At 42.6% G+C, this 14850-nt stretch overlaps 4 protein-coding genes across 4 annotated transcripts; 2 read left to right on the top strand and 2 right to left on the bottom strand.

The window, feature by feature from the left end:
• Positions 1–3305: 3305 nt before the first annotated feature.
• Bfra_001116 (putative transmembrane protein pft27 protein) lies at positions 3306–5070 on the bottom strand (the record flags this gene model as incomplete). Its single annotated transcript, XM_037331554.1, has 2 exons — positions 3306–3379; positions 3435–5070. The coding sequence occupies 2 exons, from the start codon at positions 5068–5070 to the stop codon at positions 3306–3308; spliced, it is 1710 nt and encodes a 569-aa protein (XP_037197887.1).
• Positions 5071–6707: 1637 nt separating this feature from the next.
• On the top strand, positions 6708–9817 carry Bfra_001117 (putative myb-like dna-binding protein; the record flags this gene model as incomplete). Its single annotated transcript, XM_037331555.1, has 4 exons — positions 6708–6936; positions 6986–8294; positions 8380–9600; positions 9694–9817. 4 exons carry the CDS (start codon positions 6708–6710, stop codon positions 9815–9817), a joined length of 2883 nt encoding a protein of 960 aa, XP_037197888.1.
• A 1600-nt stretch (positions 9818–11417) lies between these two features.
• On the bottom strand, positions 11418–12800 carry Bfra_001118 (putative ribosomal protein l37e protein; the record flags this gene model as incomplete). Its single annotated transcript, XM_037331556.1, has 1 exon — positions 11418–12800. The coding sequence occupies one exon, from the start codon at positions 12798–12800 to the stop codon at positions 11418–11420; it is 1383 nt and encodes a 460-aa protein (XP_037197889.1).
• A 593-nt stretch (positions 12801–13393) lies between these two features.
• On the top strand, positions 13394–14592 carry Bfra_001119 (putative 60s ribosomal protein l37 protein; the record flags this gene model as incomplete). The annotated part of the gene is made up of 2 exons (XM_037331557.1): positions 13394–13588; positions 13924–14592. The coding sequence occupies 2 exons, from the start codon at positions 13394–13396 to the stop codon at positions 14590–14592; spliced, it is 864 nt and encodes a 287-aa protein (XP_037197890.1).
• Positions 14593–14850: the final 258 nt, after the last annotated feature.

Below are 14850 nucleotides of genomic sequence, written 5' to 3' on the forward strand. Positions count from 1 at the left end.
CATTCTTCCATTATTGTTTTCTTTCACATCTACTCGATTTCTCTTCCTCAACTCTACTCCTCCCATTCTCACTCCAACTTTCTCATTTCAACTCTCCCTCCCCTTCCATTCTCGTTCTCCCTTTCATTCCCACCCCAATTCTCCAATTCTCCAATTCCCCTTCCATTCTCTATCACTTCCTTGCCCTCCCTATTCTTACTCTCTCCCTCCCCCTTCCCCCTCCATCCTTCCTCCTCTATTCCCACTCCCAACTCCCACCCAACTCTCTCCAATATTCTCCCTCCCTCCTCCCTTCTATCTTTAAACATGACGCTCCGCTGGCCCTCCGGGGGCCATTGCCATGGAGGCAGACTATTTAATTATCTATCCATCTATCCATCTAGCCATCTAGCTCTCTAAGTACATCCTTCCTCACCCTAAACCAAACCAACCAATCAGTTAATCAAACACCTTCTCCGAGCGCAGCGAGCTAGGGGGTTTGGGGGCTTGCCCCCATTATTGTTTGGATTGTAGATGGGGGATTTCAGTTGTTAACGTTAATGTGAATGTGCGTGATAAGCTTGATGTGAAATATATATTTTCTACTGATATCATTCGAGGTTAGGGGGGTGAATTACATAGATCGGTTGATGCTGTAGAGACATACATACATGCATACATACATACATACATACATACATACACATTCTATTTGATTAAATTCCATTCCATTCAATAATATAAGAATATGGGAATATATAATAAAGCGAATAGCAAACCATCTACATAAATACAAACACAGATAGAAATACAACTACAAACACACACTCCTTATTTCCCCCACCCCTTCCACAACCCCCCAAAGAGTCCCTCTCCCCCCGGATGACCCTCTCTCCACTCTCCCCCTCTCCTCGCCGCCGCCCGCACCCACTCCTCCAACCCCTCCCTCCCCAATTCCTGAATCTCTCTACTCCCCAACCTCCCCCCCATCTCCTTTCCTACCCCTTCTCCCATCACCTCTCCCCTCCAAAACCCCACCAAACTCGGTACACTCCTCACCATATACCGCATCCCCAACCCCTCATTCATAATATCCGGCGCATCATATTCTACCTCCGCAAACAGCACACCTCCTTCTTTTTCCCCAACTCCCGATTCGAGGATTTGGTGCAGGAGAGGAGAGAGCGTTTTGCAGGTGGAGCAGTAGCTTGTGGTCCACAGGGTGAGAAGCGGTTTGGAGGTCGAGGTGCTGAGACTGATGTATGTTGCTAGATCGGGAGGGTAGCGGACTCTGTTTGGAGGGTTAGCGGTTGGGAGTATGGGGAGGGGGTTGATTTTATGGGGGTGGGAAAGAGAAAGGAGAACACACGGTGAATATATCCGATTCTGATCTTTCTTTGAAGCAGTACTGGCGAATTGTCTCCGCGAGTGTGCTGGAGAGGATGTAGATATAGATGCAGAGATAGCTCTAGAGATAGATGACGAGTTCTTGGAGAGCGAACGCGGTATGTGTTTGAGATTTGATGGTATCATTGTGATATTTTCTTGTGTTGTATCGTGTCGTATTGTATGTATCTGTTGATGTAAATGTTGATGCTTCTCTCAATCGCGTGTTTGCAAGTTTGGAAGTGTGACTTTGCGCTTCTTGACTCTCAATTCTCAATTCTCAATTCGATATATGTAATACCCAAGAACGTCCTCACTTCCTCAATTCCTCCGTAAAGCTATGAATCCTCGAGCTCGAAAATTCTAACCTTTGGATCTGACTCGATTCGATCTTATAATCAGGTAGTAAATAGAATAAAGAATAAATAAAGAAAATAGATATATCAACAAAATAATCTATCCTACAGAGTAATAGATAGATAGATAGATAGATAAATATGAAAGCTTCATCACATCCATCAATCAATCAATCGAGCTCCAAGTATTTTACCACCTCATAGCTAGGTAGGTACTCGTAGCTATGACATTATGACATAATTCTTCTCTCCCCGCGGAACTAAACCTAATTGAGGTGTGAGTACGTGAATCCATGAATATACCTGTAACTACCTATAAAACCCCATATTATATATATATACATATATATACATATATGTATATATTTCGAACAGTACAATAAGAAGAAATGAAATCAGGAATCGCGAATACCTATCTAGTATATCCATTCAGATAAGATATCTATATCGAGGAATATTCACCACTAACTCTTATATGATCTATCTATCTACTCACTCGCCCACACTCATATCTACCACATCACATCTCATCTCATCTGATCTGATCTCTCACACACCAAAACAACCCAATATCTCAATATGAACTATCAATCAATCAATCGAACAATCAATCAATCAATCAATCAATCAATCAGACCACCTTCCATATGCTCAAATGGGATAAAAAGAATACAATTCAAGATAATAAACTCAACTCACAATGGTATAACATACAAATTCCACATTTCATCTACCTATTCCCTCTATTTCCTCTCTTCATCCTCCTCTCTGCTGGATGACCACTATCAAATTCCAACATATACCGTATCTTCACTTCACTCATTCATTAAACGTCACAGCACACCCGTCACATCATTTCATATCAGACAGACCAATACCCAAAAAGATATACTCGAGTATGCAGGAATCACTTTCTATTCTCTCTTTGCTTTCTTTCCCTTCTCGCTTCGCATCATTCAACTGACTACCCAGGGACATACATACATATATACATACATACATACGCAGTACAGCACAGTGCAGTGCAGTTCCTCGATGAATGAAATCTTCTTTGTTGAAACTTTCATCCCCGCGCTCTCCTCTCCACAACCATATCTATCATCTAGACGTATCCATCCAGAATCCATACCATCTCATCTCCTCCATTACGTCGCTGATAGAAATAGAGTACAATAATAATGCATACTAGGTATCTCTTTTCCATACCCTCCATCACCAACCAAGTCATCCTTTTACCTATTCATCCCCGTCCATCCATCAATCCATCCCTCATGTATTAGTAACAAAGTAAGTAGTATTGTAATGTAACTTTCCCCCATTCTCCTTCTTCTCCTTTTTTGTGCATTCGCTTCCTAGACCAAAACCCAACCAACCCCCGAAAAAGAAAAAAGGAAAAACTCGCTTCATCCTCATTGCATAAAGAAGCATGCAAAATGAATGTATTAATTGGTAGTTTAGGTTCCGAAGTGAAAGACCGAGATAAGAAGTGAAGGAGGTAAAATTGAACCGAATGAATTGAATCTTGTTACATAGGATCTTGATGTCCTCCAGTACTCAAAGAAAAAGGGGTTCCAGTTTTTCACCCTAAGCATAATACAAAGCCTCGACGAGATAGATGACTCCGAAGATTAAAAAGGCAATTGCGCCTCCTAATGTTACTACAAAATAATTAGTTTGATTTATTAAAGCGTCATGTAGGGAGCAAAAACTTACCAACTCTCAAGCTGACCTTGCCAGCAATAGCTCTCCCACCAATAACAGCCACACCAGTACAAACTGCATGTCCACTAACTGCTCCTCCAGTAACCCACCAATAATCCTGACCAGCTGCCATAGCAATAGTAGCAATTTGACTTCTATCACCCCATTCTCCAAGGAAAGTCATTACAAATGTTTGAACCCATGCTGGACTAAGTAATAATGAAAGAAGATTATTCAAGCCTCCTGCGGCACTTTTCAATGTTGATCTCTTAGGAGAAGGGGATCGATCTGAAGATGTCGAAGGACTTCTCGGTGGAGAAGGAAGACGTGATCCTGATCTAGATTTTCTTGTGCTTGCTCTTTGTCCTCCTCCAAGACCCATCTCCAAAGCATATGGAGAAACCGATGAACGTCTTCTTCCTTGTTGTTTTGCAAGATGTTCTTTTTCTTCGAGTTCCATTTCGACTTCTTTCATTTCTTCAGTTACACCCTCATCTGGACTCATGGCTAAACCTTCTTTCAATAAACGTCCTCCGAAAATCAAGAATAGTCCTGCAGCTAAGAAATTGGTGAACCGTTTTGGAATTAAGGTAGGTACTGCATGACCTAATACAGCGGACAGGATTGTCATAGCAATCAATGCGGAAAAGGCGGCGGAAAACACGAGGAGTCTATCATGCTTCATTGCCATCAATGCTGCGATTAGAAATGTTTTATCTCCGATTTCAGAGAATAAAATCATCGTAAGTGAGAGAAGATATGAATGTAAAGGTTGAATAAGACCGTCATTGCCCTCTCCTTCTAATTCAAGCTTTGGAATACCCTTTGAATCGGATTTCGTAACATCTAAATGGTCCTTGTTGGCAGAATTAGGAATTGGATGGGGATCGTTGTGTGTTTTATCTGGAAGATCTGTAGGTTTATCCAATCCAAAGTTATCCGTACTACCAGTCTCCTTATCGTCAGCGGAACCCTTTTTAATCGTCGAGTCTTTCTTCTGCGGATCTTTGGTGTCGCCTTGAATTTTTTGTTCGGTATCGTGAGGTAGAGGTGGTGCTTCTTTAGGTGATGCGGGTTTCTTTTCAACCTTCTCTCCCGTTTGACTTTCTTGACCCTTTCGTGTTTTATCTTTCTCACTCACACCTCCCTCAGTACCAGTTGTGCCATGTTTAGGTGCTTCTCTACCTGGGTCGTTCATAACTCCATCGTTGCTTTGTGGGATTTCTTTGCCATGGGCATCAAGCATTGGCTTCTCTTTGGTTGTTTTGGCTGTAGGTGGGACCAATTCTCCATCACTAAGCTTAGAATTGGCAGTTTTGGAATCTTTTGAATCCTTCGTATCTGCCTTTTCACTTGTTGTAGAGTCCTTCTTGGGGTCCTTTTTGGTGGTGTCTACAAATGGCCCAGCGTGTGGTTTTCCATCTTTACCATCAACGGGCGCATCTTTCGTACCAAGTCCGTACGATGGTTTATTATCGACAGTAGTTGTAACCGCTGCTGATGGATCAATCTTGTCTAATTTTCCTGTTTGCGCATCGGTATCTTTCGAAACGGCAGCTATGTTATCTTGTGCTGCAGGAGATAGAGCTAGAGCCAATGATGGCAATAACAGTAAAAGCAATGGGGATTGCTTTCTCCGGAATCTCATCTTGAATTATATCTTTAGATTGAAGTTGGCAGATGTAATGAGAAGGTCGTTGAGATGTAGAAGAGGTGTAATCAGGGGATAGTAATCGTTAGATGTGAGGATGCGTAAGGCGTCAATGGGGGAATTGTAGGAGGAAGAGAACCAATGACGTGTCTAGTAGGTTTTAAATGTAAGTTCGATAGTTAATGATTCTCATGAAATTGAATAAACCGTACCTTGAATTGAGTTTTCAAAGAAGGGTCTGGTATGAAATAAAAAGGCGTATTGAGAAGAAGAAAAAAGGGTTTCAAATAGTCGTAGTAGTAGAATTCATACGATGGGATGGATGTGTGAAGGTAATACGGCAATACGATAATATTTGTTCAGAGCACCGAAAGAGGAAACCTCAAGGAAAAGGGATCCGTGTTTTCCTTGTGGCTGATGCTTTTGTAGTCAGCTTGAATGATGATTGGTTCAATTGATTGATATTGGGAGCAATATTTATTAATAGATATCGTTTTCTAACATTTGAGCGGCTTTGGGAAGTGCAAGTCCAAGGGGTACGTTTTGGGTGGCTTCGGGGGATTCTTCTGGACCCATAAAGGCTCAAGGTTCATCTAACATCTGCACTCTAACACCTGCACTGGACGGGGCAGTTCTAGATAGGAGAGAATATGAGGCGTCAAAGGCGTTGAGTTGAGGCGTTGCTAAGGGAGATCTAAGAAACCGGTGAACCCCTGAACCATACGCGAATTGAAGAGCATAGTCGAGTGTGTTACATGTCATTATTTGTAATATAAACAAGAAATGCTCAGGTCGATTGACAATACAAATAAAGCCAACACTACAAGTACAATATCTAGATAAGTTGAAGCTTCTCAGGAGAAGATGCCCAGATATTTATCCAGTTAGTCCCCCCCTGATCCAAGGTCCTAATCAAGAAGTCAATGATTGACATTGAAGAGGTAAGGGTAAGAACTCTATTTACATACTACACACATTGGTTCGTCTAGACCATTCTTTGGAAGCACGAATGCAGGTAGATGTACGTAGAATTGGAGAGTTGAATTGACTGCATCAAGTAATGGAAAAGGTTTCTATATTCGTAGAGGATGTGCTATCCAGATACCTTACTCTCGCGCATGTATCTGACCTGATAGGAATTAACGAAGCAATATGCTTCAGAGAACTTGAATTGACACGATACATACCTAGACACCTATTATTCCTTGGAAACTTGCTTTGGTATGCTTTCTATTCTCATTCTTTCCATATTGAAAGTGGTTTACCTGAGAACTATCTGTTAGATTCTTATTCCTACCTAGCACCTCATGTACACTTTTACACTTTACACTTTACACTTTCAACATTGCTTTTGAACTGCTCACGACAACAAGGCTAGAGGAATATCTAACACGTGATCACGCGACCTCATAGCCTCAATTTTCAGGTCTAACGTCGTTCCCCCACTTCCTACTGCAACCTTCACCCCCAGCAACACAACACAAAACGCGTCAATTCATCCACACAACAATACCAACTCCACACATCTACACTAACAAACACCATCGCGACATTTACGACAAGACATAAATCCTATTGCGCCAAACTCCTTTGAGTACGACTATTCCTCTGATCGTCGCATCAGGATATTCGAGATGGCTCGAACATCTGCGCGGTCGGTGTCGCGAGACCTCCCATCTTCACCACCAACCAAACCCGCAAGTCCAGTTCGAAGAACCACGCGATCCACTCGTAGCCAAAGTATAGATTTGGATGCTCGTAGACCTCGCCAAGAAAGTGTTGAGAATACGGGTGTTGGAAATGAGCAACAAAATTCTAGGGGTGGTCGCAGAACTGCTCGCAAAGAAGCACCCAGTCGCAGAGGTTAGCATCCTTAACATTGTGTTTTTCAATTATTGCTTACAAAATATAGAATTGTCTATAGTTGCAGAAGATAGAGAAGCATTATCTGAGGAAGAAGATGCCGAACAAGCCAAGGTGAACGAGGATCCTGAAGCTGGTGAACAAGCCGATGATGAGGAAGATCCTGAAGCTGGTAAACAGGCCGATGAGGAGGAGGAGGAGGAGGAGGAGGATCCTGAAGCCACCAAGGTGGCAGACCAAGAGGAGGAAGATCTTGACACAACCAAGGTCGCAAGTGGTCAGGAATACGATTCAGGGAACGAAGACCGCAGCGACTTCTCAGACGATACGCGTACAACATCACACACAAAACGGGTAATGCAAATCATCAATTCCAGATCGGCTATTGAGACTCTTCCGGACCTTTACAATACGGCTCAAAACATTATCAGCAAATCTACTAAAAAAGATATTCGCCAAAAGGAAATGGCTCGTCATCTTAAAGCTTTGGAAACACTTTCTAATGGACTTGAGGTTTACAAAGAGCCATATGGAAGAGAACAGTTTATTGAAGTTGACATCGTTTTAGAAAAGGTCTCTGGGTCATTAAATGCTACAAGTTTTGGCTCAGGTGGTCTCGGTGATTGGGCCACCCCTTTTGCTGCAATTCTTCAATCAGCGAATCTTGCAACTCTTCTAGGCCAAGTTATTCAACTACGTGAGGATAATGAAGTTTCACAAGAAGAGTTAATGTTATTTCTGCAATCTTTAGAGAAAATGTTTCCTCGCCCATTTGTGTCTAAGTTTGCCGCGCCTACAGATCTCGGATCAGAAAGTAGTAGATTGATCAACGAAACTCACGCTATCATGTTAGAAATACGAACTCAGCTTTTTGAACTTGCTGCCCGTCAGTTAGAACCTGGTCCGAATTACAATCCTAATGAACTCCTGACTTCTTGCTTTGAGGGTGGTTTTAAGAAAAACGACATCAAAACTGGCGAGAGGGTGGACATCATCCGCAGTATGTTCTTGCCTCCAGGCCAAGCAAAGAATTCGGGTAGATATGTCGACTTTGATCGTCTGAATAAATCATTTCCAAGATCTGAATTCTACAATGACCTTGTCGATTATGGCGAAAAGCGCTGGGATGAGCTGGAGATGATCGTTGAAAACCGAGGTGGTATTAAGAATGTGATGGTGCCATTTGACGAAGTCGTTAAAGATATTCAATCAGATGCAGAAGAAGAAATCGTGAAAAGTGGTCAACTCGACTCCGAACCCGAGATTCGTGCAGACTACGAGCCGGAAGTATTAGAACGTGACGATAGTACAGTCTCGGATAGGGGCCCCCAGGCGTCTGCACCAAAAACAAGAAAAGAGTAAGAATTTGTTCATCGTTTATACAACACTTATCGTTGCATTGCAACAGTTCAAAGAAACAAACTCCCGCTAACAATTTCTTAGCTTTCATGACAACCCAAGTGCTATAACGAAACTTGTCGGTCTCAGAAAGATGGCGGGAAGTCGGAAAAGTGGTGGTATAGAAGTCAGTTCTAACATTCCAGCTTCGTCACAACTAGAACAGCAGGAAGAGGATTCCAGAATTACACAATATTTCAAGAAATACAGCGATTCCCAGAATAAAGAAAATAAAAGTCCTGAACAACCCCTGGGATCTCGAGGTCGTCCATTGATAACGGCTACTACAAAGCGTAGTGGGATGTATAGGAAACACCCGAATGCCCAAAAAGTGGGTTGGAACGAGGACAGCCAAGGGTTTCCCATAGATTCTCAGGCGGATGATCCGGGACCATCTCAGCCAAGAATTAACAAGCGCAAAGGCCCTCCTCCAGTCCTTCAAGCAGATGATGAAGTACCTCAACTATCCCAACCAAAAAACAACAAGCGCAAAGCCGGCGATGCAAATATTTCGTCGGATGATAAAGACCATAACTCGGATGACGACTTTGAAACCGACAAAAGAAAAACGAAACCCGGGCGTAGAATTGTTGCACCTAAACCTTCAGCCCGGCCCAGCAAACGAGCACGTACCGAGGAAGGTGAAACTTCTCGAGCACAAGATTTGCCTAGTAGAAAAGCTTCTAGAGAAGCCTCCGCATCACCCGAAGTTCAGTCAGATGACGACAATCCTAGCGAAGATCAGGGCTTTGAAGCCGATCAAAACGTACCTAAACCCAAGCCCCAACGTAGCAAACGAGCGCGTACCGAAGTTGATGGAAGCTCTCGAGCACTGATGCCACCTCGTAAACACAGATCTCCATCACCAATCTTAGCCCCTGAGAATGATGATGACGAACAAAATCAAGAAGACCTAGAACAAGAAACCCAACGCAGGGAAGAGCTATCTCGATCAGCTCAAGTTCCAGACGATGATGAAGGCAGTGTGCAATTACCTCCGGATGATCCTCCAGGCACTGTCGCACATTCATTTACCCAAGCCAGCGCTCATTCAAATGTAAGAGCACAAGCGATTAAGAATGGTTATAGTGTATCACAAACTCGTACGCCTTGGTCTGATGAAGATACACAACTTCTTATTGACTACATTGGTGATCTCGGTCCGTGGTGGTCAGAGATTGAAAAACGTGGTGAATTTGAACGTGATAATATTACTCAGGTCGGTTTGAAGGATAAGGCGAGAAATATCAAGGTCGATATGTTACTGTAAGTGGATTAACCCTGACCCTAAACTTAACCCTAACCCTTGTTTTCGATGCGCTGCCAATCTCAGAGATACTAACATTGAAATCAATACAGAGCTGGCCAAACACTCCCACGAAATTTTACAGGGGTCAAACTCAATGCAAATTTAATTAAGAGGGTGAAGAGAACTTGGCCTGATTATGATCCTTATACCGACACGGGGTATGGAACATTCTGAATATAATCATCGATTACTTATACTTATCATATAATTAAACGCATTTGCTTCCAATGGCAGTGGAGTCGACGAGTATTTGAAGTCGAACAAACACGACTCAGTGGAAAGAGACATCCTTTGTATCTTCCAATCCGCAGTGCAATTATATGAGATGGGATAAATAAGCCTTTGGATGGATATATGTGTACTTAGCAGTGGTTGATGTGTTTATAAGGCGAGTTGAATTAGTTGGGTTGGCTGTATTTATGGCGTCTCTGTGGGTGGATAGGCGTATTGGGATTGGAGTTTGAATACCTACCTATGATATGATATGATTTGTTATGGGTATGAATTTGATTTTGGTTCGTTTGTGGGCAGAAGACTATGTTTCTTGAGGAGTTTCAGGATGGGAAATTTTGTCGACTCGGATGAGTTGGATGGGATGGGATGAGATGAGCGGAGAGCACATTCTCTTTTGATACTTTGGTAGTGATAATTTAATACGTTTCTCATGTATGATTATATACCTAGTAGGCGCTTGCTTGTTGAGTGGGATATTGTGATTTGTGATTTTGAGGGTATGTTGTTTGATGTGATTGATACTATATGATATTATATATGTGTCGAAAAGTATCTAGATAGATTTGGAAAGTAGGATGTTTTAGAGGAGGTAGGTATTATATCTTATTTCATCTCTCTCATTTCATCTCCTCCCTTAGAGTATTATACTCAGACTCAGACTCAGAGTAAAAGAGAAAGAGAAAGAGAAAGAGAAAGAGAAAGAGAAAAGAGAAAGAGAAAGAGAAAGAGAAAGAGAAAGAGAAAGAGAAAGAGAAAGAGAAAGAGAAAGAGAAAGAGAAAGAGAAAGAGAAAGAGAAAGAGAAAGAGAAAGAGAAAGAGAAAGAGAAAGAAAGAGAAAGAGAAAGAGAAAGAGAAAGAGAAAGAGAAAGAGAAAGAGAAAGAGAAAGAGAAAGAGAAAGAGAAAGAGAAAGAGAAAGAGAAAGAGAAAGAGAGAGAGAAGAAGAAATCGAAATTTCATCCTCCAGTATTGCTATATCATATCCATCATATCCATCATATCTAGTATCTATCTAGATACCTAGTTAGCTATCTATGCAACTATCTCTCTGAATACCTATCAGCTATCGAGTATACATTTCTCGTTATCTTACTTTGATTAACTTATCATAATACTGATAGACGGTATCAAGATAGGTAACGGTAGATAGATAGTGCTAAATAAGATGATAAGATGGTATCTTCAGAGTCGAATACCAGGTATTGATTGGACATGAATCATAGGTTTATGAGTATTCTCTGCTCTGAGAGAGGAAAAGGAAAGAAAGAAAAGGTAGAGCGCGGATTTTGAGTTATCTGTTTTGTATTACTGTGTTTGATATACCTAGGTGGGATTCACCTCATATCCACCCTCATTCTTATCCAATTCCCAGTATCCCGATATCCCAATCCTTTCTAAATCAGACGTGATCATATGTTCGATTCCTATTTCTCTTCCCTTCTCAATTTCCAGTTTCCATTTCCAATTACTCAATAGCGAACGACCTGCTGAATTCAATCAACCGCCCACGAAATAACTCCCATCTCCTCACTACCCCTCCCTCTACTTCAATCTCCCAAACTCCGAATCTACACTAGATCCCAAAACACCCTCCATCTTCGCCTCCCCCCATCCAGTTTCAAATCCCACCGTCCCATCACCCCTAACAACCTTTCCTCTATCCCATTCCCTTCCCTCTCCCTTCCCTTTCCACTTCACATCTTCTTCCCTCTTCTCACCTCCTCTCTCCCATTTCTTAACTTCCTCTTCCGAAAACCCCGCATCGCGTAATCGATTTGCCCCCTGCATTTTCCATTTCTGTCGATCGCGTAGAGCTTCTAATGCTTGATCCCAATCTTCTCCTTCCCCTCCTGCTGTGTCAAGATTATCTTCAAGTTGTACATCACTCTTCGGATCATAATCTGCATGGAATCGAGAATCCATTGATGTAGAACCGAGGGATACAGCGCCACGACCACGGATTCGAAGAGGTTGTTTTTCGTGGGCGGGACGAGGTCCAATGATTGAGTCGAGGGGGTCGGAATCGGATGAATCTGCGTCTGGAGATGGATGTCGCTTGGGATGGGATGAGGAATGTTTATGTGATCTCGAGGAGGATTTTCTTTCATCCTCTGAGGGTGGTGAAAAGGAGCGTTTTCGCGAGCGACGGGGTGATCGATCTCGGTCCCGGTAAGTTGATTCTTTACTTCGATGTTCTCGAGGTGAACCTGATCTGTCTCTCTCTCTGTATCTTTTTCTCTCGTCCCTTCTGCGCTCTCGATCTTCGGAAGTACTTCTTCGTCTGTGTTCTCTTCGTTGAGATTGATCATCTTCTTCCGAGTCGTCGTCTTGATGTTTTCTCCGCCTGTCTTTAGATCTTCGTTTATCCCTATGTATTTCCTCATCCGCACCTCGTTCTTCACCACGTCTCGATTCCCTCCTTCTATGACTTATCAATTCCGCAGAAATATCGATGTCTTTCCTATTCCTTCTGCGATCACCATCTTCCTCATCCCCCACTTTCCTAATCTTTGCACTTTCTCCTGTGCGCGAGGAATCTTCCCTCTTCCCACTCCCCCGCCCTGCATCCTCTCCTTCCCGTTTTCTCTTTACTGGCCCTCCTAGAATCGCTTTAATATCCCCCAATTGTCTCTTCCTAATATCGGTCGGCGCAACCTTTCTCTGTCTTGCCCCACCCGATAAACTCTCCAATCTAGCTCTTGCCTCCGCAGCTTCTTTGGCTAATAATGCGCTATTATGATTATCCGTATCTCTGATAATGTTTCGCAAAAAACGAGTGTTGGGCTTGGGTTTATTGGGAGGTGGTTTGGATGAGGGGGCGTAAGCTGAGAGACCCATGGATGAATATTTTATAGAACTGGATTTTGCATCGGCGGCAAGAAGTGAGGCGACATAATCGTCTGTTAGGTAGGTATCGTTTGCCATGTTGTGGTAGATTGTGCGATGATATGGTGTCAGGCTGAAGTTGTAAGATTGATGGTGATAATGGAGGATGGGGATGGTAGGTATTATCGTGATTCTTATGATATTTATCAAAAGTGATGTTGCAGATATAAGACACCTAGGTTACCGAAGCAAAATAATGAGTCAAAGAAAAAATGAATTGAGATATCTTGAAACGAATAGAATGTGAAGAAGAAGTATGTACAGTTGATCTTGAAGTTGGAGCCTTGTGGTTGCTATCGTATTTTCTAAGATATGATATCTTGACACCTTGATCGGCTAATTAAGAACATTTGTTAGTGGATGATACAAAAACAAAAGAATATATCCGAGAAAGGGTGTGGATTTATATCATATTGTCACCGCATGGCAGAATAATTCAAAGTAAACAATGCGATGCGACAGACACCCCTCCGATTCAAAATCTCCAAAAGAAACAAAATCAGCAACTGCAGAAACATCAATCTACAAAGGTAGATTTCTACATCATTCTACGAGTCTTTGGTATTCTTCCAAAACTGTCTCGACTCAACGACTCTTAAAATCCACCAAACAACAATTCTCCTTCTCACACCATGGCGCATTCACCTCAAAGCACCCTCACCACTCTCCACAAACTCCAAAAATCCCACGAATTAAGTATCATCAAACTTTCCGAACCAGTTTCCGCCCCCTTAAAATCTGGCTCTCGTACATCCAATGCCTCTGCCGCAGATACTCTTGAGAGTCCTTCCCCTGCGAGTTTAGAAGCCGATTTGGCCCATTACAAGGTATATTCTTCTGGCTTTCTCTTCTTTGTTTATATTTGAAGAATCTCGAGCGTAGCGAGCTATGGGGGTCTGGGGGTTTGCCCCCATCAATCATTAGATTTTAATGGCGCGCTCTATTGGCTATCTGGGAGCTTTAGAATTGGTAGACGAGGGATATGGAGGCAGATGTTTGGACTATTATACATTGATAAACAAATGACGCTCCGCTGGCCCTCCGGGGGCCACTGCCGTGGAGGCAGAATAATTGAAGATGCGATTGCAGCACAGAACAGAAAAGCTGTCTGTTATGGAGACATAATATTAGTCCCAAAACACATACTAACAATTCCCACCAGGAACTTTTCTCCAAACTCCGGTTTTCATATCTCGAACAAGTCACCAAAGAGAAATTCATCCGTGCCATTGTCGGAGATCCTCCTTTAGTAGTCGAACATCAAGAAAATATCGATCTAGAAGCTTCTCTCCTCATTTCCAAAACCTCTCTCAAAGCCCAAAAAGTCGAAGTCGCAGAACTGGTTGAAGAGTTGGAGAAAAGAGGGAGAGAATTGTGTAAGAAATATGAACATATTCAGCTGCAAACGAGACAATTGGAGGAGTTACCGAAGAAGATTGAGGGGCTCGAGGAGAGTATCAGGGTTTTGAAGGAAGAGAATGGATCGAGTGGTGAAGGGCCAGGAAATCCAAATCTTAAATTGGGATTAGATAAAACGAGGGAATTGGTAGAGGAAAGAGAAAAGGAAAGGAGAGAATTGGATAGACAGTTGGAACAACTGCAAGTACTTGTTCCGAGAAAAAATAAAGAGGCGGAGAGGTTAAATGCGGAGTTAATACCGCTGGAAGGAAAGAGGATGACGAGTGTAGCGGCTGCGAAAGAGGCAAAGAGGAGGAAGGAAGAGGGGGCTGGAGGCGCGGGAGATGATTTAGAGGAGAGAGGGAGGTGGTGGAGGGGTGTGGAGGGAGGTTTGAGAGGGATGCTGGGGGTTGGAGAGGGGGAGGAGGCATAGGGTTTGAATTCGCTTATGTTTGAGGAGTCCTTGGGAATTCTGGATATTGGGAAAGGGAAAGGGAAATGGAAATGGAGTTTTAGTGTCAGGAGTTTATGGTTAGCTACTGGGACCAGGACTAGAACTAGGTTCGCTTGATTTCGAGATATTCTTTTGTATATTGATATCCCAGTGAGGCAGTCATTTGAGGAATACGTTAGATTTCTCGTTTGAGAAGTCGAATATATATATATATATAAGGTTTGAGTTATCAATGGT

Source organism: Botrytis fragariae, assembly GCF_013461495.1.
Source record: "Botrytis fragariae strain BVB16 chromosome Unknown tig00000001, whole genome shotgun sequence".
Taxonomy (NCBI): Eukaryota; Fungi; Ascomycota; class Leotiomycetes; order Helotiales; family Sclerotiniaceae; genus Botrytis; species Botrytis fragariae.